Source organism: Artibeus jamaicensis, unplaced genomic scaffold, assembly GCF_021234435.1.
Source record: "Artibeus jamaicensis isolate MK-2021 breed Jamaican fruit bat unplaced genomic scaffold, CSHL_Jam_final contig_233, whole genome shotgun sequence".
NCBI lineage: Eukaryota > Metazoa > Chordata > Mammalia > Chiroptera > Phyllostomidae > Artibeus > Artibeus jamaicensis.
Window position 1 is genome coordinate 48886119 of NW_026521486.1, and position 27447 is coordinate 48913565.

At 57.4% G+C, this 27447-nt stretch overlaps 1 protein-coding gene across 1 annotated transcript; it reads right to left on the minus strand.

The window, feature by feature from the left end:
* FAIM2 (Fas apoptotic inhibitory molecule 2) lies at positions 1–27447 on the minus strand. Its single transcript, XM_037136409.2, has 12 exons — positions 27298–27447; positions 23754–23949; positions 21008–21111; positions 20531–20595; positions 20040–20093; positions 14628–14678; positions 14248–14287; positions 13738–13775; positions 13217–13304; positions 12916–13011; positions 11175–11228; positions 1–1830 (listed from the first exon to the last, which is right to left on the minus strand). The coding sequence occupies exons 1-12, from the start codon at positions 27310–27312 to the stop codon at positions 1681–1683; spliced, it is 951 nt and encodes a 316-aa protein (XP_036992304.1). The 5' UTR covers positions 27313–27447; the 3' UTR covers positions 1–1680.

The following is a 27447-nucleotide window of genomic DNA, read 5'->3' on the forward strand; positions in this document are numbered from 1 at the left end:
TTTATTTTATTTATTTGAGAGAGAGAAAAAGGAAGAGAGAGAGTCAGAGAGAAACCTTGATTTGGAGTTCCACTTATTGATGCATTCACTGGTTGATTCTTGTATGCGCCCTGACTGGGGATCAAACCGGCAATCCGGGCATATCGGGACGACTCTCTAACCCACTGAGCTATCAGGCCAGAGCCTGTGTGAGTGTTCTTGAAAGTTGAAAATAGGAAGGTTGGGGAGGGAGGAGTTGGGAACACAGACAGACAGCATACCTAGTCACCATCTCCTAGTGTAAGCAGGTCCCCCAACATAGGAGTAGGAGAGGTACCTGGACACAGAGGAATCTGCTCTGAACCTCCCTGACCCCACCCAGTAACTTTCCACTGGCCGGGAGCTGGCTGTGCTGGCTGCAGGCTTCCCCCAAGCAGGGGGCCCCCTGCCTGAGATCTCAGCTGCCTAGAGGCTGATAAGGAGACCTGGCCTCATCACAAGGGCCAGCAGAAGGGACTGGCTCTGGCTGGATAGCTTCCAAATTAGAGAGATGAGGAGATAAGGGATGAAGGGGGGCTTAGGGACTCTGTGCTGAGTGGCCAGAGAAGCTAGGGGATGGGGCCTAGGCACAGCCAACTGAGGCCTCAGGAGGCCTGGCTAGGGGTAAGCCAGCAAATGGCATTAGATGGGGGAGGGCTGAAGAAATAAGATGTGCAGAAAGGCCTTGGGGAAGAGTGGGGGACAGGGACAGGTAGGACAGTCCCTCCAGTTGGGGCTGGCTCAGTTAGAATAACCCCCCTCCCTCAGAACATCCAGTCTTCCAGGGCGCCAGCACCCAGCCTCAGGCCTGTGGGAGCATCCCATGGGGCCAGAAAAGAGGGTGAGAGGAATAGGCTCAGTCCTGCCACCCCCAGGCCTGACCAGGGGATGCAGCCGGGGTGACTGGTGGCACTGCAGAGCCCAGACCTCCCAGCTGTCTGACCTGTGCTCACTCCCCTGGAGCCCCAGGGAAGGCCCCTCCTTAAGAGCAGGGCCTCCTGACTCAACAATGCTCTGTCATGATCAAGGAGGGTAGGTGGCACTGCCTTCCTATGTCCTTCTGGGTGCTCCTGGGCGTGGGGTTCCAGTCCCTAGAACAAGCCGTTAGTCCCAGAGCCGAGAGCAGAGGCCAGCCTGGGGCAGCCGCCCTGCAGAGCACCCTCCCCTTATCTCCCCGCCATTCCCCACCCCCTCCCTTACAAAGCCTGAGCTGGAAGGAAAGAGAGGAGGATGGACTGGACACAGGACAGTGTGCCCCAGGGTCACACAGCTGTGGCAGCCTCAGGAGGAATCTTGATGGGGGGCAGGCCTCAGCCAGGCTTCCTAGGGTCCCCCTTCCCACATCTAAAATCCTGCTGGTGTCTTCCCACTCGTCCCTTGGGTCTTCAAACCCAAAGGAACCTCTGCCTCGACTGTCCCAGTCTGGGAGGTGTAACTGGGGGAAGGGGTGGCGCAGGGCACAGCGTGACCTCAGTTCCACGGGGCCCCTGATGGCACGGACACAGCTACGGAGGGTGAGGAGGAGGGACAGACTGAGGGAGTGAGCAGGCTGGCCACGGGCTGGGCTGGCGGCTGGTTTATATCTGGGCTACGGAAGCACGGCAGGGTCAGAGGGCCAGCAGGGGAGCATTCTCTGAAGGAAAGGGCGGTGGGGAGGGCTCCTCATTCCCGGTTGGTGCCGAAAAGCTGCAGGAAGAAGGTGAAGATGTAGATGATGTCTAGGTAGATGCTGAGGGCTCCAAAAATATACTCCTCGGGGCTCAGTGAGTGGCGTCGGTTTCCCATCAGCAACTGAGTGTCAAATGCCAGGAACTGAGGGAAGGAGAGGAGACGGGAGAAATCAGGTGGTTCGGCCACTGCGGCACCGGTCAGGAGGCCCAGTGTCCCCACCCAGGCCCACCCCTGATTTGGTTACCATCACCTGCTGTCTGCCTGACTGCTCAGTGGCCCTTCTGTGACAGCCCAGAATCTGGAACTTTCCCAGCACTTTCGGTCCCTAATTTGACACCTATTAACTGAGCATCTACTATGTGCAAGACACACAGATACAGCAAAGAACAAAACAGATTAAGAAGCCTTACTTCATGGACTTTCAAGTCTAGTGGGAAGTAACTGTTAGTTGAATGTAACCAAAGCACAGAGTTCTGATCACAAGGAACCTGACCCTGTGTGAGTGTGGTAGGGAGTCAGGGAAGGCTTCCTGGAGGAGGGGACCTGAAAGGCTCTTCAAGCTCAGTCCTAGTCTTTTTGTCATTCCCTCAGGGCTTGTTCTTAGAAGATAAACAAATGCTTCAAGTAATAGCAAGCAGGGAATGGACACTTATTAGGTACTTTACAGATATTAGCCTATTTGGTTCGAATAATATGCCTACTGAGTAGGGATTCTATTATTCCCAAAGAAAACCACAACCCAGAGATGGTAAGTATGTACCTAAAGTTACACAACAGGGAAATGGCAAAGCCAGGAGTAGAACCAGGGTCTGCTCCTGAGCCCCCCACGTTTAACCATTCTGCTCTGCTGCTTATAGACAGCGCCGGGGGGGTGTGCCTCCCGCCAGGAAGCAGGCTCTCCCCAGCACACCCTCTGGGTTTCCTGGACTATGAACAGGTATTCCCTCAGAGACGGCTCCTCTTGGTCACCCTGCTGCTCCCTACTGGGCCTTCCCGCTGTCTACGGTGACTCCTCCACAGAGCTTTTCTTTGGGGTCCCAGCATAGGGAGTAGAACCCCCCAAGAAGTAGCACATGAAATTTGACAGGCATGGCATACTTTTCTGGAAAAAAGAAGCCAAAAAGTTTCACCAGTGTCTCAAAGGTTATGAACCACTGATCCACATGGGCTCGGAATTCTTTAAATGGCTTCACATTCTTGTTAACTGGGCTGTGCCTGGCTCTTCCGTCACTTGTGCATGGACCGTGCTCCTGGGCCCTCTGAGACATTCATTGTCCCATAAATATGCACAGGCAAGGGCTGGCGCCAGCGACTGGCTGAGAGCTGCAGAAACAATGGGGAACACAAACACCTGCCCCCGGGGCTCACCGCTGAGATGACTGCAATGGGACCCAGTCCCTGTCGTGATTTGGGCTCATTGGGTAGAAGAAGGGTGTCCCTGGAGAGGTGACACTTAGCCTGGTTTTGAAGGACGAGTAGGAGTTTGTGAGACTGTGAAGGCGTGGTGTGATGAGTGAGGACTTCAGTGTGGCAGGGGCAGGGGATGAGGAGACGGGGGGAGGGGCCTGGAGCCTGCCTGTGATCTTGCACTTTTCCCTGAAAGGTGGGGCCCAGATCCCTTTCCTTCACCCCAGACCCTGACTCCCTGACTCCAGGACCCAGGCTCCTTGGAGCTGCCTTGGGTGCAGCCCTGTGGAGGCCTGCGAGGATCCCTGCCTCCGTGCCCCCCGTACAGAGGGGGCAGAGGCTCTAACAGGGAGCAGCTCCAGCAAGTGGGACATCGAGGCATGCCACCCTCAAAGGTGGGGAGCTGGGAGCTGATTATGAACATGGGCTTGAACGTCAGACTGACGGGACTCCAGTTTTAGCTCTGCTACTCACTAGCGATGGGGCCCTGGGCAAAAAAACATTCAGTCTCTGAGCCTGTGAGTCTGCATCCGTAGAAGGGAGATGAATCTTTCTTCCTGAGGTGGTTGTGGCCTGGAGACAATGCAGGCAAAGCGCCTGGCATGGGGCCTGACACATGGTAAACACTTCATGAATGGTGGCGGTGAGCGTGGTTTTACTGTTCTCGTCCGCAGAAGGAGAGGCGTCCTCCTGAGAACAAGCCTACGCTGCCGCTGCGCCTCCAGTGTCTCCCGCTCATGGAGGAGACGGAAATGTTACTGCGGAAGCTGTGTGGTCTCAATAGCGGGGAAGTGGGGAGCCACGACCAGGGCTGAGGGGCCCCATGCCGGCGAGGGCAGCCTCTCTGAACTCAGAGGCACTGAGAAGGGGCTGGAGCTGGAGCTCCCGGCTTTGAGTGCGGGTCCCATCCCTCAGCAGCCGTCACCCACTTGACCTCAGGGTCCTTTCTCATCTACAGAGTGGGACAGTAGTAGCGGCTGCACCAGGGTTTGGTTCTGACGGTAAAAACACAACAGTGTGTGTGGCATCAACTATTATTATTCTTTAGGTCATCTCACTCCGCTCAATGCTCCTTCTGAACTTGACTCGGATTCCCAAATAAACTTTCCTCTGTAGAGAGAACGAGCAAGGAGAGGGGCCAACTCCAGTGCTACAGGCGGCTGAGCAGTCACAGCTGCCAGCAGAAGTTAATAAATTGCTGATCTGGCTTATCAATCAGCAGCTTGCTTGGTTGATTGCCCGGAGCCTGGCCACCCCCGGGGGAGCTTATGAAAATAAATCTCTCAACTTAGAAGGCTGGGCCCTGACCAGGTTTGGGGGTGGCTCCTCCAAGGAGCACTCACCCAGGAGACCTCTTAGAGCAGCCAGCTGGCTCTTCTCTTGAAGGAAAGAGAAATGAAATGATTGCTCCTGCCCTTGGCCGATGGCCACGGATGCTTATCTATGAGGTGCTCTCTGGGACGGCCTGCCCCAAATTCAGTCCCACTGCCTGGCACCGCCAATCACTGCAGCCTCATGCCTGTGAGTCGAAGGAAGGCTTTTCGTTCATTTAGTCCCAGCAATATTTATTGAGCATCTACTATGTTCTAGGGAACTGGCCTTCAGAGAACTAACAGCCTAGCGAGAGCAAAAGACATCATCAGAGATTACATTATGAGCAAGCATTCACTCCAGGGGAAAGTTACCTACTAATAATCCCCCTGGGTGATGGTGAGCATTACTAACTAGTGACTTGGTTGGGAGCAGATACCTTGGTTACAGTTAGCACCTTATTTGGCAGCTAAGATCTTGGCTGACAGCTAAAAACTGCGTTAACCACTAACACCTATGAGGATGGCAGGTACCTGAGAGGGCAGCCAGCTGCAGAGGAGACCCTGCGGGAGGGGCTGGTGGGAAAGGGACAGAGTCAGGAGCGGGACTAGAATGCTGTTAACTGATGTCCACAAAGTCCTTGTACACGCTGTTCCTTTGTCTCATCTCACCCGCCCAGTGTGCCCTTGGAGGTAGATGACATTGCCACTATTTCACGTCTGAGGAGAGGAGTCTTGGAGCGGCTCACTTGCTGATACTCCTTTATCTAGTGTGGGAACCAGATTGTCTGTCTCATCCTGATGGAGACGGGGAGAGGGGGGCAGTGGGTTTGCAGGGAGGGAGGGGCATGCACAGAGGCAGAGGAGCCAAAGCAAACTCTCCTGGTTCGCCCTACGTGCTGGTGCTGAACCTGGCCAGGGCCCCCGGCTGCATGCTTGGGCTGACCCTGCTGTGCCCAGGACTTAGGCTTAGGCCCCTATTCTCCCAGAGATGAGGCTGAGAGGGAGCCATGCCAGGGAAAGGCCAGCTCAGAGCCACCAACAAACAGGCAGTGAATACAAAAAGCTGGGCTTGCAATGTGCTGGATCAACATAAAAAGGATAACACGTGGACCGCGTCCACCCTACAGAAATGCCAGCAGGAGCGCGCGGAGCACAAGAGGCCGTCGGCCACAGCAGCGGGGCTACGAGCGGACCACTGCAAACCACCCCGAGCTCCACCAACGAGGGCCCGGTGGAGCAGACTGCGGGCAGCAGTTCCGAGGCAGAAACGTTTCTGACATGCTATTACAAGAAAAAAGCAAGTTGTGAAAACACCTATATCAGATGACCCCCTTTTATGTTAATAGACAAATCTCATAGGAGCTGATATCACAAATATCTATAAAACACAGAGAGAAAGGTCTGGGGAGCTGTCACCACTGGGGAAGGTAGGGAGGGACATGGTTAAAAAAATGTTTGCTTTACCTATATTATTTACGATTAAAAAAGTGAAACATATGAATGCATGTATTCACATGTAATTAGAAGATTTAAAAAAAAGAGTTAGCCCTGCCTGGCCAGTGTGACTCTGTTGGAGAGTCCTCCCATAAACCAAAAGGTCGTGGGTTCAATTGCAGGTCAGGGCACACGCCTAGGTTATGGTTCGGTCCCCGGTCGGGCTGCACATGCGAAGGAACCGATCAATATTTCTTCCTCACATCGATGTTTCTTTCCCTTCTTCCCTTCCCCTCTCTCTAAAATCAATAAGCATGTCCTCAAATGAAGATTTTTTTTAAAGGTTAAAGTTACACACACAAGAAGAGTCTGTGAACACCCGCCATCAACCTCTGTGACAGGGGCGCTGTCACGTTCGTCAGGCGGCTGAGGAGCCTGAGGCACTGACGGTCTCGGTGACCTGCCCACTTCCCCCAGCCCAGAGGACAGCTGGGGTCTTCTGACCCCAAAGCCCACTCTCTTTCCGCCACGTGACACTGCTTCAGGGCATGGTGCTTGCGCAGGCGTGTGCACAAGTGTGTGCGAGGATAGGAGAGGTGGGGGGACCGTGCAGACGGAGCTCAAGGCCAAGAGCACTGCCGGCTTCCTGGGGGCGCAGGGTCTCAGCCCACCTGATCAGGCCACCGCTTTCTGAGCCAGAGAGAGAACCTGGACTTTGGGGATCCTTCAGAAAGAAACAACCAGGCATAGGCCTGGTCAGGGTGAGGGAGGAGGGTGCTCAGTGGAGGCCTGGAGCCCACGAGTTAGCTGCCTGGGGCCAACGGAACATATTTCTCCTGTCTTCACTGGCCTGAGCGTCAACAGTCTGACACCGACAGCTGCATGTAGCCTGGGGTCCTGGTGTGCAGCTCCAGATGGACTGCTGTGGAAGCAGGCCGGGACGGGCCCGTGAGCCAGAGAGCCTGGCCCGAGACCAGAGGGCAGCAGTGTACAAAGCGCGTGGGAGAGCCCGTGGGGGGCTCTCTGCAGAAAGGCATCGGTATACCCGGTGCTCAAGAATAAACACAGACTGGGAGTCACACAGACTGGGGGCAAATCTTGCCTCTGACCTCAGGCAACTGCTTACTACTAACAGGTAACACTTACTGATCACTGATGATGTGCTGGGCACTTTCTAAGTACTGCACATATGAATTCACTTTAAGTCTCCAGCAACCTGTGAGCTGGGTACTATTATTATCTTCATTTTAAAGATTGAAAAATAGAAGCACAGAGAGGTCACATGATTGCATCAGTCCACATAGCTAAAACGTGGCAGAGACTGGATCTGAGCCCTGAGCTCCAAAGTCCGGAGCTGAATCACAAAGTTAACGTATACAATGAGGGTACAAGCTGCCACAGCAGCTGAGAAACCACCGTGTTCGGGTGCTGGGCTGACTCCTTTTTTCTCTTTGCATATTATCTGATGTAATCATTACCACCGCATTGTGAGAGAGTTACTGTCTGCCCCGTGTTGAAGGTGAGGCAACTGAGGCACAGAGAGGCCGAGTAATTTGCCCAAGGTCGCAGAACATGAGCTAGACCTTGAACGGGGTTTGGGTGGAATGTGCGTGGCCACCGGGGAGCTTCCTCCAGCTCTACAGGCTTCCCTCCCCGGCCCTTCAGCCTTCAGACTGTGCCTGCGCCCTCCCCCGCTCCCTCCCTGCTCTGGGGAACCCCACCCCAATATGAGGGGTAGCACAGTGACTCCCCCCTCCCTGTGCTACCCCTGCCAGGGCGGATCCTCCTGGGCCCTGCTTCCCACAGGGGGCCTCTGAGTCACCCTCTCCCTCAGTCCCCCACCCCCAGGGCTGGGCAGAGCGGGGCTCTGGGTCTGGGTGTTGTAAGGGCAGGGTCCTGAGAATTAGCACTTCAGGAAGTGAGACTGAGGTGAGGCCTGGGAGGAGGGCACCTTTGAGGTACTTTCCTCCTAGGACGGGCCTGTCTTGAAGGCTGGACCACAACCCTAAAAAGCCTGGACTCCCACCCCTCAGTTTCAGCCTAGTCCCGCTGGGTGGCCCTGCCCTCAGAAATGGCAGGGTCTTTCAGGGGAGGGGCTTCAATTTCTAGAAGAGAAAATCATTTGATTCTCAAATCTCTTCTGGGGCTCAGGCTGGTGGTGGGGGCGGGGACGGTTCTCAGCAGGGGTCTGGACCTGCTCCACACTTCTCTTCACCCCTCCGTCACACACCCTCCCTGAGATGGTGAGTGGGCAGGGATGTGCTGTACGCTGCAATTTTTTTAGCTGCAGGGCAGGGGGGCCAGGATGGGCAGCTGGAGAGAGCAGGGGTGCTGGGAGCTGGTTCTGGGGATGGGTTGGAGCTAGGCAGCCACAGATTCCACGGAGCAGAACTGATGCGACAGAGGGTCAGACTGAGGTCAAGGACCTTCTGAGTTGGGGGTTCATGGGGAGACCAAGCGACCTTAGGTCTTGTGGGACTGAGCCTCTGAGGGCCCCTGTCCACCTGACATTGAGAGGAGGGAGGGGAATGAGTCCAGCGACTCCCCCTCAACTCTCCCCTATCCCATGGGAACTGCTGCATGTCCTCCCTGCTTTGACTCAAGTGAACTGAGGGCAGTGGGGCGTCCCATCACCCGCTCCTGACCACTGTTTATGTAACCTGAAAAATGGGCCCAACCAGGGCCTTTGGGTGTGTTGATGTCCTAATGAGACACTAACGAGTAATTAGGTGCGGTGGTTCCACCTCCCCATGGTGACTCACCGGAGGCTGACGCGGCACTCAGGTCAACCTCGAAGCCCTTTCTCTGTAGCCCTGACAGCGCCCAGCCTCGCCTCCCCTCGCCCCTTCAGTTTGCAACATCAGAGGTGCCTACTAGGTGCAGGGCACTGTTCTGGGGAGGCAGCAATAGCAAACCCAGCAAAAGTCACTGCTACTGAGGAATTAAAATTCTGCTGGAAGGAGACAAGAAACAAACAAGAAAAATGTCTAGTACGTCAGAGGATGAGAAGTGCTGTGAAGAGAAATAAAGCAGGGTGAAGAGTAGGGGACAGTGTGTGTGGGGGGAGGGGGGGAGGGAGAGAGTGCGTGCCTGTTTTACGCAGAAGGGAACAGTCCAGTGGAGAGGGCAACACGGATGATTCAGGGCAGGGGCAGTTACAGGAGAGGCCTCCAGACCTCCCCCAACTCTAAGTAAGACAACAGGAGCTGTCCTCTTCGAGAGAGACCACGGGGCCCTGGAAATGGCACCGGCTGGGCGCAGGACACCTGGGTCCTGCCCCAAGTGTGCCCCTGGGGGGCAGTGGGACTCCGTGTGGCACCAGGGCTTCGGGTGTGGAGAGCAGGCCTCACAAGCCAGTGCCACCTCTCTCCCTGGGCTGAGCTGGAAATCCAGTGAGGTAATAGGTGTGAAAGTACTTTGTTAAAAGGTAAAGGGTGGAACAGATGGTCGGGATTGTTTTTATTATTCTAATAGCACAAGGGATCACTAAACAAATTGAATGGATTACTGCCTGTCCAGCCCTGTGTGTGCAGACAGCCTCCCCACTTGTTGAGACCGGATCCGCAGGAAGCAGAGTGCCCACTCCCACCCGAGTGCATGGCGCTCGCCCTCCGCCCACGCAGCCTGCACTCCCCCTCTCCTTCCATCTGTCTCCCGCAAAGCCCCGCTGCCCTCTGAGGCCCCAGCAGGCGCAAGCCCCTCAGTGCCACCCTCCCTCTTTGCTTCCTCCTTGCAGATTCCCCACCCCGGCCTCCTGGTCTGGACTTGTCCTCAGCATGCACTGTCTGCAGAGCGCTGGTCCAGCAGCCGAGCGCAGTTAGTGTCCTCGGGGACCAGCCATCTGGTTGCCCAGGGTTCGTGCCATCCCCCAGGAAGTGGGGGTTTCAGTGCTGAACCTGGGACGGTCCCAGGGAAACAAGGATAAGTCGGTCACCCTAGTCTTAACCGAGGCCACACTTAGTCGATACACCGTCATCCTGCCAGGAAACCTGGGACAAGTCATTTAACTTCTTTAGCGTTTTTCTCATCTCTGAAAAAAGGGGCTTGGTGGGTCACTCGATCCCTTTTTAGTCCCTTCCTCAGGTTCTGAGCCTGGAGGCCATTTACTCGTTCCACACATATTTACTGAGTGCTGTGACGTGGCATCCTGGGCACACGGCACAGCACACTGAACATAGTAGGTGCTCAATAAAGACCTGTGGGAATGAATGAATCAACTGACCACACCCCTATTCCCGGCTTGATCTCAATCCAAAACCTCTGCTCGCAGACCCGACCCCGTATTGCCCCCCACTTCTGTTCCCCAGTCTGTCACCCACAGGCTTCCGGAACCTGTGACTAAGCCCAGGACTCTGGCTTGAGTGAGCTGAGCTGAACGTTCCAGTGAGGGAGGAGACCGTCTGGTGGCTGCCCCTGCTGCAGGGGGTGTTTACCTTGGGTTCCACCCCCATCCCCGCCGTGTCCCCCCCCCCCCGGTGGATCCTGGAGCACCATCACATTCATGCTCAGAGCCCATCTGAGCAAAGGGTCTCTGCTGGGTTGCTCCCAGCAAACGTCTACCCCGGTCACCTTCTGTCCCCTGGGCATCTGCTCCCCGCCACCCACTCCGCTCCCCACCTGGGCGGTCAGTGGGGCTCTGGACCCAGACCATCTAGTTCCCAGTCTGGCCCTACTACTTCCTTGAATGCCGGATGACCTTGGACAAGTTATTTAACACCTCTGAGCTGCAGGTTCCTCCCTTTCTTTTTTATCCTCACCCAACTAGGGATTGAACCCACCACCTGGGCATGTGCCCTGACTGGGAATTGAACATGCCACCATTTCATTTACAAGACAATGCTCCAACCAACTGAGCCACATCAGCTAGGTCCAGGTTCCTCATCTTAATTTGATAACAACAGAACCGATTTCACAGAGTTATGGTGAGGATGAAGTGCAATTGGAGAGCTTTTGGAGATGGAGGGAGCAAGTGCTCAATAAATATTAGCTATTATTGTTATCAGAATGGCAATCAACATCATCAGCGCTCTCAGTTTGGTGGAACAGCCAAAGCCAAGCTCAATCTAAGTGCATCTCTCTCGCAGGGTATAGGAATCTCCTCGGCTCCAAGGAAGCCTCCGGATTACCCCTAGGACAGCAACAGCTAATTTCCAGCTGGTCTGCCTCGGAGACCAGAGAGACTTCCTTGACCTTAGCATTGAGCCTTGCCCTGCCCTGGCTGCTTCACAAGGGTTCAGGGAAGCCTGCCTGCGTGGAAGGCAGAGGTGGTGCAGGGCCTGGGGAGATGATCAGAGGCTGAGAGGCTGCCCCCTGGGAGCCATACACACTTACCAATGTAAACACGCCTGCTCCCAGCACGGCATACACTGCGTGGAGCCAGGGCACCTGTGGGGCAGACAGCAATGGGCTTAGGGACAGCAGAGGGGCCATGGGGCAGAGAGCAGTGGAAGGGGGGGACTGCTCAGTCCAGAGAATGGTGGCTGTGGGACTGACCTTCCCAGTGGGAAGGTCCCACCCCTGCCCCACCCCTCCCCAGCAGTCCCTAAGAAACTCCAGGACCCCAGCAGGGATCCTTGATTCTGGGTGTGTTCGGGGCAGGTAGGGGAGCCCCAGGATAAGAGCGATCACGGGGGACCTCTCAGGGGAGCACCCAACCTGACCAGCACTTGCTCCCTTCACACACAGCCCCAGGCTCGGGTGGCACCAGAGTGGCCCTTCCTGTTGGGGCCCTGCCATTTTCCCAGCCTGGGGCTGGCCAGAGGGCGCTCCTCCCTGCCTGTCCTGCACAGGGTCTGTCTGTCCCTCTGTGGGGAGTTCCCAGGCTCTGCCTGTGCCAGTAAGGGGCTCATGTGGAAGGGGACGAAGACTTGAACTCAGGGTGGGTGGGGTGGGGGCCATCTGGAATTCCTGCCAGCTGTGGCTGACAAGGTTGCCTGCAGAGGCTGGAGCAGCGCTCCTTCCTAACCTCAGCTCCCCCCAGGGTGCCTAGTTAGAGGTACCACACCAGCTGGGCCCTTTGTAGGGTCTGTCCCCACAAGATTCCTGAAAACACAAGGCATCCTGGTAGACTGACCTAAGGCAATAAAGGGTTCTTTGAAGCTCTGGGGCACCTGCCTGTACAACCCTTCCCCCCCACCATCCTAGACACACAGAGGGCCCCAGGCCAGCTCCGGCCCCTCCCTTCATCAACCGGATCCTGGGAAGAGCCAAGGAAATGCCAGAACCTATGCAGCTGTCCTGGAGTGGGAGCGATGCCCTGGGGGCTGGGGCTCAGCAGGATGGGTGGGGAAATGGGGGTGAGGACTGCGGATGCCAAGCTGGTAGAAGAGCAGTTGGGTCCCAAGCACTAAGAGGAGCAGGGGCGGGTGTAAGCACTGAGCACTCCAGCAGGGGTCCAGTAACTTTTAGCTTCATCTCTTGGGTTCCCAGGATTGGGACCTCAAACCCCTCTTGTGATGCCCTCCATCTGCTCCCTTTTCCACCTGCAGTGGCCTTGGTACCTAAAAACGGGTCACTGAGCCCAGGGAAGTCCTAGGTTCCCAGGGCAGGCTGGGCACTTGTGAAAGAAAGAGCTGAGATTCAGCCGGCCCCATGGATGCTCCAGTGGCGGGGGCGGGGGGTGGCTCAGACCACCCGCCCCAGCCCCCACCTGCCTGGCTGCCCAGAGTCTGCCCCTCTGGGCTTGGCTGGTCCCCCAAGGGCCCCAGGAGGCCCTCCCTTAGGGCCCCTCTGGGTCTGGTAGTGCCCAGCAGCTCCAGAGCTCCCTCCCCTGCAGCCGTTTAAATGCTCTGTGGCACATTCCCCTCCAGCCTCGCCTCCCCCCTAGAAGGAGGATGGGAAAGGTGAAGCCGGATGTGGCTCATGGAGCAGGCAGGTGCCCAGGCCTGCTGAGAAAGGCCTCCTTGTTGGTTTGCTTACACTGCCAACAAGGCCAGGGCAGGTGCCAGGAGGGGCCGGACAGGGTGGCAGGCTGTGAGCCTTTGGCTCCGGGCTCTCCCTGGAGGGCGTGGGAGGAAACAGTGCCCTCCGGTCAGCAGGCCCCCCTCCCTCCCATGGGGCCCCCCAGACTCACATATTGAAAGGGTAGGAGGATGGCCAGGATGAGTCCACTGAAGAAGAGAGTCATGAGCAGTACGAAGAGCGCGCCCTGGCAGGAGGTGAAGTCAAACTGCAAGGGCAGGGCAGGTGTCAGCGGCCGCTGAGGCCCTTCCAGCAGGTGCCGCTAGTGCTCCCCCCAGGACCCAGCGCTGCTCCCCCTCACCTCCCCCAGGTGGGCCCCCCAGGTCCAGCTCACCCCTTTATCTCTCAGCAGCTGGGGATCTAAGCTTGGAGCCCCCAACACCATCTCCCTGCCCACAGGCCCCAGAGCTGACCTTGGTCTGGAAGCTGAAGACAGTGACGGAGAGGCAGACGAGGGCCGTGATGCCGAGGCACAGCAGCACAGAGGTGGTGTTGTAGTAACTGCAGGGCCAGAGGCTGGGGCTCAGTTTCCAGCAGGGCTAGGACCCGATCCCTGACGTCTTGCCCCTACCCTCTCCTCCCCTTCCCCAGGGTCCTCGCTGTCCCTGCTTCTCTGGCTTTCTCCTGGACCCTGCCCTCTCCCACACCTTAGACTTGAAATCCTTTAGAAGGATCTTGAAGAGGTGGGAGTGGGGGTGGAGAGGGGTTTGTGCTGCTGCCTGGAGGTGGGAATGTCTGTGATCACAAGCCTGGGGTCCTCTAAGCTACAGCCCAACAGGAACCACCTGGGTCTTCTCCATCCCCCGAACCCAATGGAGCCAGGCCCTGGGGGTGCGGTCCAGCAAAATGTGTGGGGAGAGGGCTCAAGGCCAAGCTCCCTGCCTGCCCGAATCTATTCCCTATGGTCCTTCCCCCCGACACGGGTCCCCTTTACCTGGACAACATCCCAGTGAGGTAGGCCATGGACAGGGTCTGAAAGGAAAAGCGGAAATGCTCCAGGACTCAGACTTCAGGGCCCAGGCACCTTCAAGGTCCGGCCTGGGTCTCCACCAGGGCGCAGACCCCTCAAGTCTGCGTCTGCCTCCCTCTCACGGTTCCTTCTGGGAGTCGGGCCGGCGAAGAAGCGCCCGGCCGGCCTCGCACGGCTGCGGCCCTGCTCCGCTCCCCTTCCCCAGCCTCCCGCTCACCAGGACCCGCAGCCATGGGCTCCCTCACGCAAACCTCTGGGAAACAAAATCACAGCAAAGGGACAGTGGGTGTGGGGAGCTGCAGGGAGACTAAGCCCACTTGGAAAGAGGGCAGAACGTCTTTGTGGAAGGAGCCGCCCTCGCCCCCAGTGACTTCACATTAGACATCCCCAACCTAGACTCCCTGGCCCTTGAAACCCACCCTCCTCCCTGGGCCCCCACTCAGCCTCCCTCCCCGGCCACCCCGGACCACTTACAAAGACGGTCAGGAGAATCAGGTTCCAGGGAAAATGCCTCCTGAAAGGCAAGCCACCGACCGAGTTCAGAGGAGTGTGAGGGCACCAGCAGCCACAGGCCGGGTCACCCTGCATGGATGGGGGTCTCCGCCCACCCCACCCCCACTTCTTGGAGGCTCCTTCTTCAGCTACATTTCCATGTGCTCCCAGCTGTCTGTCCACCCTCCTCCTACCTCAGAGGTATTAAGTAAAGGACGATGGGGCAGGCCTACATGACAGCCCAGAGAGGGATGGGGCCCTCTGAGGGGTGCACAGCACGCTGGTGGTGGGCAGCACTGGGACCAGTGTGTCCAGGATCTGGCTCATGTTCCCACAAGTCGCCCCTCAAGCCATCATCATACCTGGGTCCAGTACAGCAGGCCAGGATCAGGTAGGTCGCAAAGAACACAGCGCTGCAAGCGACAGATGAATGGTGAGTCAGCCAGGCCCCTGCTCCTCCCGCTCCCCCCCCCACCCCCTGGGGCCCCAGATAGGGTGATGGGGATCGGGGTAAAGCTAGTCATCTGGGCAGGGCAGTGGTCTAATTCTAAAGGAGAAGAAGGGGAATGGGATGAGCCTGCTTCTAGAAACGTTTGGGTGACATGGGCCAGCTGACTAACACCCCAGTCAACCCAAAGTGGCCTCCCTGGACATTTATTGCTTCCGAGGAAAGGCTCATATGCACTGTTTCCTACGTGCCGGGCAGAGTGCTCAGTGCTTTGTGGATATTAACTACTACGATCCTCACATCGTCTCTACGAGGCATGTTTTTCACTTAACAGCTGAGGTACGGTGAGGTCAGGTGACCCGTCCAAGGTCAGGCAGCTACTATGCAGCAAAGGCAGGGTGGCTCCGGAGTCCCAGCCCCACACTGCCTCCTTCAGGCCCTTCCCAGCCCTAGCACTGCCTGCAGAGATCTTGTCAGTTACTTTATTGTTGGTCTACCCTGCTGGCAGGGGCAGGGGCAGCGGCAGGGCCCGTCCTGTCCCGCCGGTGCCGGGCACAAACAGGAAGTCTCTGTGGCACAGGTTTCTGGAACAGGCGGCTGTGTCCAGCGGGCGACGGGTGGGAGCTCAGGCACAGCCCAGAGATGGGGACTGAGAATTGAGGATTTTCTGGAGACCATTGGAGGTGGAGGCCAGTCCAGAAGGTAGGAGACGAGGGCTGAGGACCCACAGGTAGGGGGTAGGGCAGGCTCACACCTACTGAGATTGGTGCTGCCACCAGCGCACGGTCTCCAGCACCAAGAAGGCTCGCAAGGTGGCGCCTGCGGCCCTCCCCGCCTCCCTCCTCATTCTCTCGCTCACCCCCCACAGCAGCAATCCCCCTCGCCCTCCCCCATTCCCAAACCTCCCGGGCTCCCTCACTTCCCCACATGGCTCCACCCCAACAAACCCAACCCCAGCTTCACTGAGAACTGGCTTCCCCGAGTCACCGTGACCTTGGACACTGGCCAGACTACCTGACCTGACTTTCTGCAACCTGTGCTCCCTTCGTCGTCATTCCCTGGTTCTGCAGTGACACACTCTTGGCCTCCCTCTGGCCTCCCTGGACACTCCTCAACCTCCCTCAGGGTGTCTCTAAATAAGCCCCCTTCCTTCCAGGCAGAGGGTGCTGTGGGAGAGTCTCCCCTCGCGGTCCTGCTGGGTAGGCTCACTCATGCGCAGCACTTCCTCTATGAGGCCGGTGCTCAGCACACACACCTACACTTCTGATCTGGGTTTTCCTTCTCAAGACCTGAATATCCGATTGTTCACTGGGCAGACATGGCTATTCAGAAACATGCGAAAGTCAACAGGTTAGACCCAAACTCGCCCTCTTCCCCGCTCTCCTCCTGCATCCCCATTGCAGAGGACAGGCACCCTCCATGTGACCCAGCCGGAGCCCTCGGCATCACCCTTGGCTCTCACTGCCATGCCTGATTAATCAACCGCTCCTGTCGGTCCTCCCACCGAGGTCTTTGGTGGGCCGCCTCTCTCCCTGTGGTCCTCCCGCCTCCGGCCTGCCTCTGACCCTCCAAGCTACTTGGCGGATCTGACCAGGAGACTCCCCCGTTTAAAATTCCCAAAGACTGGGCAATGCCCCTCGTGACCCACCCCTCAGCACACTCCACCCCTCCCCGCTTCCCTCTCACCACCCTCTGCACCTCCCTCTCTGCTCCTGCTGGAAGGACCCACCGCAAGGACACCTGAGGTCTGGGTTGGAGGGGCCTCCTCCGTGCACGCCTCGGGCGCAGCTCGGCTGGAGCCTGCACTCCCCGGTCCCACGGGCCTGCTCGTCTGACCCCAAGGTCAGAAGAAACTGGGGGCACAGTCTGTGACTTACTCATTTTGTGTTCCTACCTTCTAACCGGGGCCTGGCACTGGGCGGGTGATCTTTAAGTGTTTCTGGATGAACTGCAGAAGGACAGGGAGTGTTGGGCTGAGACAAGCCCACTGGACTTGGTGACCAGGGCCCTCCGTCTGCACCCTTTCCCGCTCTGCAGTGGCTCCCACATGCTGTGGGACTGCTGTCACCATGACGGGCACTCCCAGGGCCAGCGCCAGGGCCAGGGCCAGGGCTGCTGAACATGCTGATCCACGAAAGACACAGAATCTCCTGCCCTAGTGGAGAACCGCCCGGCGCCCGCTGCCTTTCGGGCTCGCTCCAGTCCTTAGTTGCTTCAGCAACGATGAGAACGCCTTGTCTGTGTGTATCCTGGGTGCGGGTCCTGCCCCCGACCCGATGGAAGCCTCCCAAAGCCAAGGGCCTCGTCTCCTTTCCTCTCTGGTCTGTAGCCCCTCAAGCCCCAAGACAAGCGGCCAGAAAGGAGGGCAGGACTGATGTGGGGGTTCCGGAGGGGCCCTGGGGCCTGACACCCACACCCAGCTCCCAGCTCTGCCACTGCTATCATGTGACCTTGAACAAGTTACTTAATTGCACAGCCCCAGTTCCTTCCTCTGGAAACAAGAACATTAGTACCAACTCACTGGGCTGCGGGGAGGGTGGAATGAGAGAACACGCATCAAGCAGTTAGCCCTGGGCCTGGCACCGGTAAGGACTTGAGGGTGGGAGTTGTTATTACTGTACTAAGATTGACAGCTTCCTGGAGAGTCTGTGAGCAGCACCTCCCACCCCCCCCCACCCCCGTGCTCTGGTCTCTACCTCTGCCTGGTTCCACACCCCACCCCCATCCCCACAGCCCTCACTTTTTCCTGCTACAGGGCTCAGAGGGAGCAATCAGACAATAAGGCTGGAGCTCACTGAGGGAGATGACTCGGGCCTGGAGAAAGCTGTGTGGGGGGGGTGCAGGGGGTGCTAGAAGGCTGCTATCCCACGGGGCAGACAATGAATCACAGCAGCAGGGAGAGAAAGGCCGGCTTGTGTGTCAGGGCCTGGGCCCCAGGGCCTGGACTGGAGCCACCGTCTGTTTACAGAGTGTCAGGGCAGAGGAGTGAGGCTGCAGGGGCGGGGTGGGGTGGGGGCCAGTGTCTAAAACCAGGGTCCTCCCCTCCCAGGTCCTGCTCTGGGGCAGCCCTGCAGCCCAGAGCTCGGAGCGCAAGTGCAGGAGCGTCACCACCAGAAAGACGTGGTTACGCTGCTTCAGAAGCAATAACTTTCCTCTGAGCCTCAATTTCCTCACCTGTAAAATGCAGATGATAATACTATCTGCCTTGGTAGGGTTGGCATAAGATCGAATGAAAAATAGAACAGTGCCTGACATGTTTCAAAAAGAGCTGTTTTACTCTTATTGCTGTTAAGTGCTTAGTACGTCGGAGGGGGCGAGACTGATAGGTCTCGGCCCAGGAGGTGGATTTGGGGCGCAGGGCGAATGGTGTTGAGAGGTGAGGGTGGCTCTGCCCTGGCAGTGCAGGGCAGAGCCACTGGCTGCTTTTCTGGAGAAAAGGATGGTGGAATTCTTGAGCATCTTGAAGGCTTTGTGACACCCCACAGAGAGCACATGGTCCACGCCCACTTTCTACTTCTCTCTGCCCTTCTTCTTGAGAGAAGAAGTTTGATTCAAACAGGGCAGCGCCTCTGTTTTCTGCCTTGAGAGGCTGAGGAGCAGCACTGATAAAACTCAGCACTCCGGGGCCCAGATTCAGATGCCCACCCTTAGCGGGGTGGACTCTGCCCCAACTTCCAAGCCTGCTCATGTCTGGGCTGACCCCCTGCTCCCATCTGCTCAGGGCACAGGGTCTCACAGACCCTCCCACAGAAGGTCTGGCAAAAGGCCTGGTGTCTCCACTGCCGAGTTCCTGGGACACCTGAGGCTGCCGGGCCATGCTGACGTGCTGGGAGCCATGCCAACCCGCCCCGTGAGCTGGCCTGTGTGGCAGTCCCTCGGGCCTCATTAGCTTTACCACACAGTGCCTCCCAGGTCCCTAAGACGCACGCCTCCTGCCTGGTCTGCAGACAGGCCCTCCCTCCCATGCCCTAGGAAAGGCTCTGGAGGCAATGTCTGCTCCCCTGGGACCCCCATATTCACCGAGACTTCCCTTCACTCCTCCGCTCCAAGGAGCCCCAGAGGCCAGAGGAGTCTCCTTCCCAGCAGCCTCAGCTGCTTGTATAAACTCACGGCCACTCTGGCGCTGTTCTGGATTCAGGGTGGTCCCGTAGGCTCTGAGCTGAGCCCACGTCGCCACCTGATCCCTTTTCAGGAACGGGCCTGGGACAGCCCTACTGTGCTAGCTCCTAGGCCAGGCATTCAGAGCCTCTACCCGACCAGTCCCCGCTGCCCTCTGAGACATCCTGGGTTCCCCTGCATGGAGCCTCCTGGCCCTCTGACAATCTAGTCCCTGACTCACCAAAGCAGTCCCACTGCCACACTGTTGCTTTGACGTCCAACCTTTGAGACGCACCCCTGATGTGGACTGAGGGCTCGGTGCACCAAGCTCATATCTTCCCTAGCCCCGGCCTCCTTCTGAACGTGCCGCTTTCTCTCAGGCTGCCTTGTGCCGCCCGCTACCTCCCCCCGCAGACCACCCTTCCCCAGCCGTCCCAGCACAGAGCTGGGCTCGGCAGGTGCTGAGGGAGTCTGCTGAGAGCAGAGCTGTCCAGATGACCCCTTCGCTGCCCAGATAAGAGGGTCAGAATCACCTACACCATCCAACTTCTCTCAAGTTACCTGCCACATTCCTTAGAGAGTATAGAACAACTGGGAACTGAGTGTGGCGAGAGAGAAAGGGAGTCTTCCAGGCAGAGGGATTAAGAGCACAAGCCTCAACCTGAATTCTGGGTTTGAATCCCAGCTCCACCATTAGCTGTGTGACCTTGGGCAGATTACTCAACCTCTCTGGGCCTTAGTTTTCTGAGGTAATCATACCTCGTAGATTTGAAGAATAAATTCAGTACCATACATTGAATTCATTGCCCAGAACAATTCCCAGACCTTATTAGGCACTCTGTAAGTGGTAACATTGATAATTAATAATTCTGTTAGTAAGCATTAATAACAACAATGTTAAAAAGAGTGGCAACATTATTATTAGTGTGGGCCAAGGTGTCCCCTCCCCCTTTCCTTCAGGGCCAAGGTCTGAGTCTCCTTAGGCCTGGCCCCAGCCCCACCCTTACCTCCTAGTGCAGGTACTAAAACCTGTGCCCATCTCCTTCCCTCCCCGTAAGACCTAACCCCCCCCCAGAAGGGCCCTTCTGGCCTCACACTTGTGAGAACGGTTCCTGTTGAGGTGGGAAGAGGCCATGGGCTTGCATTCTGTCCACAGGGGTTTCCTACTGTGTGCACTGAGGGTTCTCTGGGGAGGGTCATGGGGGTCTGGGGGCTGGGGTATACTCACTAAGATGCCCAGTACCAGCCTGGGTTAGCCTGGACATAGTCCTTAACAGGGTCACTGCAGAGGAGGGAGGGAGAAAGAACAAGAATTTACCCTTGGTCTCTAGGTTCTCTAGTTCTAGTTCAAATCTGCACCTGCCCACCACTGCCTCCCCTGCCTCAGCTGACAGAGGGCTTTAGAGAAAGGAGGCATGTACCCCTGGTAGCTTGGGAAGCCCCAGCCACAGGCCCAGGCTGGGACTCAGAAGGGCCTGAGTGTGGAGCCCAAGGATCTGAGAGAGACCCAGCGGCACCAGGTGCACCCCACCCCTGGATGGGGGGGCTCCTGCGTGGGCACTGCCTAAGGCGCGCCCCCCCTCCCGCCCCGGTACAAGGGGCTGCACTGCCCACACAAGTCTCTCCAGCAAGCATGCTGAGGGAAGTCTGGCTCGGTCTGCCCGCCCCAGGCCTGGCCACTCCACCCGCTAAAAGTGCTGGTCTACAGCGCCAACTCACCAGAAGGTAAAGAGAGCCACGATACCCAGGGTCACCAGCAGCTGGATCAGCAGGATGGTGTAGACCTGGGGGTAGGAGGGGCTTCTGCTCAGCCCGGGGAACCTTGTTTGAAGCCCGGGAGAGGCTCAAGTCCCCAGCAAGGCTCAGAAAGGCCCCTGTGACTCAACCTACTGTACAGACCTGCACCCCATGCCCCCTACCCTCCTTCTTCAGGGTCATTGGAAGGAGCTGAGATGTTCTAGAGCCCATGCCCACAGGCGAAGGGACCCCCGGTATCTGGAGAGAAGAGATGATGTGCTTAGGAGTAGCGGGGCTCAGTGGGGTGAGGCCTACGGAGGCACTACCAAACGGGTGCTGTCAGCTGGCATCGCAGGAGAAGGGGGACCGGGCCTCTGCAGGCTGAGGGCTGGGCCAGGGCCTTTTCAAAGGGTTCTCCACACCCAGCCCCATCCTGGAGAGTTGGGGAGAGGCAGTTACCTTTCTGATGAAGACTCGGCGAACTTTCTGGTCCTCCCAGCTGAAGGTGGTGAAGAGCTCATGGTCTCCGGCGGGGAAACCGCTGTCATAGCTGGAGCTGCTGCCTGGTGGGCCAAGGAGGGAAGGAGAGCCGTGAGGGCTCCAACGCCTGCAAATACTGCGCCCAGCGGCCGCCTGCTCAGGGCTGTCTTTTGTAGAACTGGCTAACTGGCTCTCTGGGCCAGCCGGCTGGAGCCTTTCTCCACAGCCCACTCTCAGACCTCCCCCTCCAGGTCCAGATCTCTCTCCCCTGTTGCTTCTGTCTGTGCTGTCCTGAGTCCTGGGAATGAACTGTCATCCTCTTTCCCCTTCCCTCCACCCTGGCTGGGGCTCCCTTGGGACAAAACTGTGCCATACAAATGGGACCCTTCCCTCTGGTGTCCCCCATCACCTCCCTGGACATTCCAGCTCCCTTGTGGCAAAGAATCAGAGAAATAGACACAGTCCCAGGACTTTCTGGCACCTCCCAGGGTCAGAGGTCCAGATGACCCAGCTTGCTCTGAGGCCCTTGGGGTAGAAATTGGGGACTAGTCGGTTGGGCGAACCTGCCGGTGATACAGCTGGGATCCAGGGCTGGGGGAAGACTGGAGGGGAAATAAAGCGAGCACAGGGCAGGAAGGGGACTGTGGGTGGGGACGCAGTTTTGCAGGCTGGTCCAAAACTCGGGCTTTTGGAAGAGCTCAGGCTCCACAGCCAAATAGGCCCACACAAAGCTCCTCCTCTAAGACTAACCAGCCGTGTGACCTTGAGCAAATCACCAGCCTCCTCCAAGTCCCGTCTGTGAAATGGGTCGGTGATACTCGCCTCATGGGGATGAAACGAGATAAACGCGCAAGTCTATGCCTCTCTGACTCTGATGGGGACCGTGCTGCCCTCTCCTTGCACCCCTCGTCTGGGCCATTCCTGAGGCCTCGCACGCGTCCATCCTGTTCTCCTGCAGTGCCCCCGTCAGATCGCCATGTCCCTTCCACCCACTCCACTAGCCTCAGTCTTGGTCTTTCAAAGCTGACCATGACTGCTCTGCTTCAAACTCTTCGATGGCTCCCCACTGCTTCTTATTCAAGTTCAAGTCCCCATGAGCCCTCCAGCCTCTCTGCACATTATTTCCTCCTGCTTTTCTTCAGCCTGACTGTTTTATCAGCCACGTGTTCTCCTGCTACTGGGCCTCTGCACGTTCCATTCTTTCAGCCCTGAAAACTCATTTCCCTGCCTCTTTACCAGGATAACTCATGCCATCCTTCAGGACTCAAAGCAGACAGCCCTTCCTCCAGGAAGTCTTCCCTGATTGTCAAGCAGTTGCCTGATTGTAGGTGAGTTGCCCAGGCCACTATCACCGCCTCTGATTCACTGTATGGTAGTTGTCCATTCACTTGTCTATACAGTCAGCTCTGTGAGGGAAAATTGATGCATCCCTGGAAATTAGCTCAGTGTCGCTCATAGCGCCTGGTAAACATTAAGCAAATGTTTGTCACATGTTGACCGCAGTGGCCTGCCTTCCTGCCCTGCCTTCCTGCCCTGACGATTCCGTGGAAAACTTCCTCAAAGGCAGCCCGTCCTAGCAACTGGGATACGGGGACTGAGGAAGGGGGAGAGAGGTGGACCTATGGCAAACCTGGGGCCTGGAGACCCTCGCTTTCTCAGTCTTCACTTCTCCTTCGAGCTTTCCCTGCACCCCCCCACCAAGGCCCAAATAGCCGGGCCACAGAGGGGGAGAGAGAAAGAGAGACGGCAGTGCGGTGGGCGTGTGAGCAGCGAGAAGGCTCCCACAAACACCAGACAGTCCCTGGCCGTGTGGCTGGTCGTGGTGAAGTAGCTCTGCTGAGGTCTGGGGGTTGTGGTGGGCAGTGTGGACCATGGTGACCACTCACTGGGAACAGAGGCTGCCTGAGGCACTGTCCCTGGGATCCCTTCCAGAATCCTGCTGGGTGGGGGGTTGACAAGGTGAGGGAGGAGGACTGAGGGGCTGCTGAGGAGGCCAAAGGGGCCAAGGGAGAATTGAGAGGGGCCCTTCCCTACGGCCTGTGGGGGCCTCCGTGATCCCAGCCCTGAGGCGAAGCTCCCACAGCTGCTCAGCTTGACACAGGGGCTCCCACTGGCTACAACGCTTGGTCTGCAAGGTATTGGCACGAGTGTGGGGGAGTCTGCCTGTGAATTCCACCTGGTTGTGAGGGACGCCAAGGCCGGCGCCCACACACCTGCGCACACCATGCCCCAGCAATGGCCCGGGGAACAGAGGAGGGAAAGGAGAGTGATGGGTGAAGTGGATCCTCAGGCCTCTGGCCCCCAACACTCCCGGGGTCTCCATGGTGATGTGTCCCCCCTGAGGTTTCACATCAGCCAACAAGGACATGTGTTATACCCCAACTCACCGGCAGCCAGCCCCCGCTAAGGCCGAGGCCTGCTGCAGCGTCAGCCTGCCCCTTCTTGCTAGACCTGCCCCTGGTTTTTCTCCCTGCATGGTGAACTGAAAAATCCCCTTGTCTCCACCCAAGAGCGCTCTGACGGCAGACATCGCGTGTCTCCCTTTTCGCGGTGTCCTCCTGGGTCCACCCTCAGAACAGTCCTACGAATGCCAAGTTTGACCACAGAGCCTCATACGACAACCATGCAGTGCATCTATTTCTGGGCAGCCCCCTCTTCCCCTGCTTTTCCATGTGAGCCCACCACTCTGCCTGAGACTCCAGCCTCCAGCAGCTGAGAGACTTACTAGGGTCCACGTAGGCCCAGCTGGGGTGGAGAGGCACAGCTGGAGGGGCGGCAGGGAAGGCCCCTGCCTTCAGCCCCTCCCCGGAAGTGGCCTCTTCATAGGAGGGCGGAGCCGAGGGCACTGCTGGAGCCTCCTTCTTCTCGCCATTGGCCTGCTGCTGCCCCTCGGTGCTGGGGGCCTTGTTAGCCACGGAGACCTGTGCAGCAGAGGCAGAGAGAAGTGGTTAGCAGGGAAAGGATGCCTTCCAAGGCCCCCTGAGCAAACCTCCCCTTCAATTTTGGAAGTTTTATGGGTACTTTCTCATCTGCAACAGCAAGAGTGGGGGTATAAACAAGAATCTTCCTTTTTGGTGATATGTGTGTGTGTGTGTGTGTGTGTGTGTGTATACACGTACACGTATATATATGAAATATTATTCAGTCCTAAAAGAGAAGGAAATCCTTCCGTATGTGACAACTTGGGTGAACTGGGAAGACATTGTGCTAAGTGAATTAAGCCAGACGCAGAAGGATAGAAACAGCATGACCTCACTTGTGTGGGCTCTGAAAAGGTCAAGGTTACAGAAGCACAGAGAGAACACTGGTTGCCACGGGCTGGAAGATGCAGAAAATCGGGAGATGTTGGTCAGAGGGCACGAGGTTTCAATTACACAAGACGGAAAAGTTCTGGGGACCTAGTGTCCAGCACGGCGACCGCGGCTGACAGTGCTGTGTGGTGCACGTTCACCTGCCGAGAGGTCCGAGTGTGCCCGCCACACAAAAAGAGGGAACCATATTGGGGGACGGATGTGCTAAACAGCTTACTGGGGTGGTCGTTTCACAGTGTGCGTGTTAGACAAAACATCAAGTTGTATGCCTTAGATATACACAATATCTATTTGTCTCTTATACCCCCAATAAAGCTGGGGGGACTCTCCCCATTTCATAGATGGGAGAACTGAGCTCCAGGGGCGCCAGGGCTGGCCGGGCACACTCTGGAGCTGGGATAAGAACTGAGAAAGGAGAACGTTCCTAAGAGAGCCCCCGTCCGTGGTCACCGTTCCTGGGGCTGGGACTGGGTTTGTATGGGCCCATTGTTTCTCTGGGGTCCAAGGAGAGGCCTAGCACACAGTAGGCTCTCAAAAGTATTGAACAAAAGGTTCTCTCATGTAAACCCCCTGCTTGCTACCTTACAAATTGTATTTTCACCTCTGTTTTAAAATGAGGGACCTGAGGAACAGAGAGAAGATTGACCCGTCTAAGGTCACAGAGGCACGCGTGGCCCACCGGGCTGCAAAGCCCAGGGAGCACCGTCCCCTGGCACCGCCTCCTCCTGCTGGGCTGGAGAGGACCGAGGAACGTGGGGATGAGAGAGCAGGGAAATAGAAGGCCGGGCGGGGGTGGCGGGAAGGGGGAAAGGAGGGGAGGAATGGGGGTTGCAGGGTGGAGGAAGGACAGAGCCCCAGCTGAGGGTCCTGCCCTGGCCCCGTCCTATTGGACTCTCAGCCTCTCCCCCAAACCGGAGCAGGATCACAGGATGTCACTGCTGAAAGGGGTCTCAGAACCATCCAATTCAGCCCCTTCCTTCACTTTACAGACGAGGCAGCTGAGGCCCAGAGGGAAACGCACCGGTGGCAGGTTGAAAACGCAAGTCCATGTGCACTCAGATGGGTCTCCTGCCCCACAGGGTACACATCTAGGTTTGGAGGGAGCCCGTGAGCTGTGAGGGCCTGAATGGCGTTGCCAGGGAAGGGCAGATTGGGGTGGAGGGGTGGTATGAAAACTGAAACAGTTCAAAAGAACTGAACCTCAAAAAAAAACAGGCTTTAGGTCTGCCTCCAAAAAAGAATGCGTTAAACGCCCTGGCTGGAGTGGCTCAGTGGATCGCATGCTGGCCTGTGAACCAAAGGGTCACAGGTTCGATTCCCAGTGGGGCCACATACCTGGATTGTGGGCCAGGTCCTCTGTGGGGGGCACATGGGAAGTAACCACACATTGATGTTTCCCTCCCTCTCTTTCTCCCTTCTTTCCCTTCTCTCTAAAAATAACTAAATAAAATCTTTTTAAAAAATGTGTTAAACCTGAAGGGCTACTAAGGAGGGCTGCAGGGTGTGTCTAGCTGAGGCCGCCCGGAGTCGGGCAGGCAGCAGACCTCTGCCCTCACTCAGCCCCGAGGACCACTGGAGGGCCGACTGCATCACTGGGAAGCCTGTGAGTGAGCTGGGGGCGAGTGACAGAGGAGGCAAGGTGATGCATTCGGCCCAGGACTGGAAGCAGGGCCAGCCAGGTGCTGGGTGGAGGGAGGGGCGGGGAGTGGAGGGGGAGGAAAAGGAGAGAGGGGAGCTTTCATTTTCACCCCGTGCATACCCGCCAACCTCCTTGGGGAAGGGCCTCCAAGCGTAGGCCCGTGGGAATGGAGCCCTGGCTCATCTGCTTCCCTCCCACTCTCTAACCTCCATGATCACCCAGACCAGCGGGGTCATGCCCAGAAAAACCCAGAACCAAGGTCATTCCAGAACCAAGGTCCTGTGCCCAGACCCAGGGCTCCTGCCTGGGAAAAGGATGGTCACCTCTGCCGTCAGCCAAGCTGGTCTTCTTCACCAGCCCCACCCTGGCACTGCGGCACCGAGGGGTCCGGGGCCTTACTCCCCATACACACATTGCATTCCCAAGTGGGGCTGGTATCCCCCATGACATCATTCTGAGGCCTGCTGAGCTTAAGAACAGGGACAGGAGGGTCTGGGAGCCCAGGGAAGGCTGCCATTGGCTCTGAGGTACATCTCAGAAAAAAGAGGGGGCGTGTAAGGGAAGTTCCCGTCTGTGTTCTCAGCTCAGTCCTTAGCACCCCCAAACAGAAGGCCAGAGAACCCCCTCCTTTGCCCCAGGCCTGGCTGTTGTATAATTCCACAGGCTGTTGTGTTACATAACCCTGCTAGGCCAGCCAAGTCTTGCCCCAGCATTTTAGGTCTAGAACTGGAAAAAAAGAGAAGCCATTTTATCTGGGTCCATCTAGTCCCATGCCCTGCCTAAACCAAAACAAAAATTAGAGCATCCTTATGCATGGTTGCCATAGCAACCCCCAACCACAGAGGATGTAGCAGGTTGTATCCAGATGTGGGATAAGGATAGGGAGTTGGGTGGGGGGGTGATTCTGTGGAGGGCACGAAGGATGAGCTCATGTTTGGGTGGGAACTGGCCCAGGAGGGGATGCTGGACAGGGACGACCCCTCAGGGCTCACCCTGGTGAGCACGCACGGACACGCACTGACACACGGACACCCCAGCTGACTCCTCAAGGGGGGCTGGTGTCTGTGCAGGGTTCTGTGATGTCAAAGCAAGGGGTGAGAGGGAGACAGGGAAGGAGAGGTGAGCCCGGTGGGCAGGAGGCCCTGACCCATTCCTTGAAATGGGCCTTTTGGTCCTCTGACTTCAGCAAGGGCCACAGAGGACCTCTGCACAAGAGCCAGGAGAGGATGCTTATAGTGGTCCAGAGAGTTTGCTTAGGATGGCGGGGACCCGGGAAGCCCGAGGATGGAGGATGGTGCAGGCAGGGGAGATGCCGGTACCTTTCCCTGGGTCATGGTGCCGTCTCTCGGGGAAGGGGTCCCTGAGGCAGGAGCAGACGCTTGGGTCACCGCAGCCTGCCTGCGTCTCTTCCTTCCTCCGCGTGGGTTCTAGCAACATCCACTGCAGCCGGGCCAGGCGGACCGGAACGT

Coding starts and splice junctions, on each gene's coding strand:
- FAIM2 (XM_037136409.2), bottom strand. Junction 14,288..14,627: donor GCCTGCTGTACTGGACCCAG/GTATGATGATGG, acceptor CTTGCCTTTCAG/GAGGCATTTTCCCTGGAACC. Junction 13,776..14,247: donor TGATTCTCCTGACCGTCTTT/GTAAGTGGTCCG, acceptor TTTTCCTTTCAG/ACCCTGTCCATGGCCTACCT.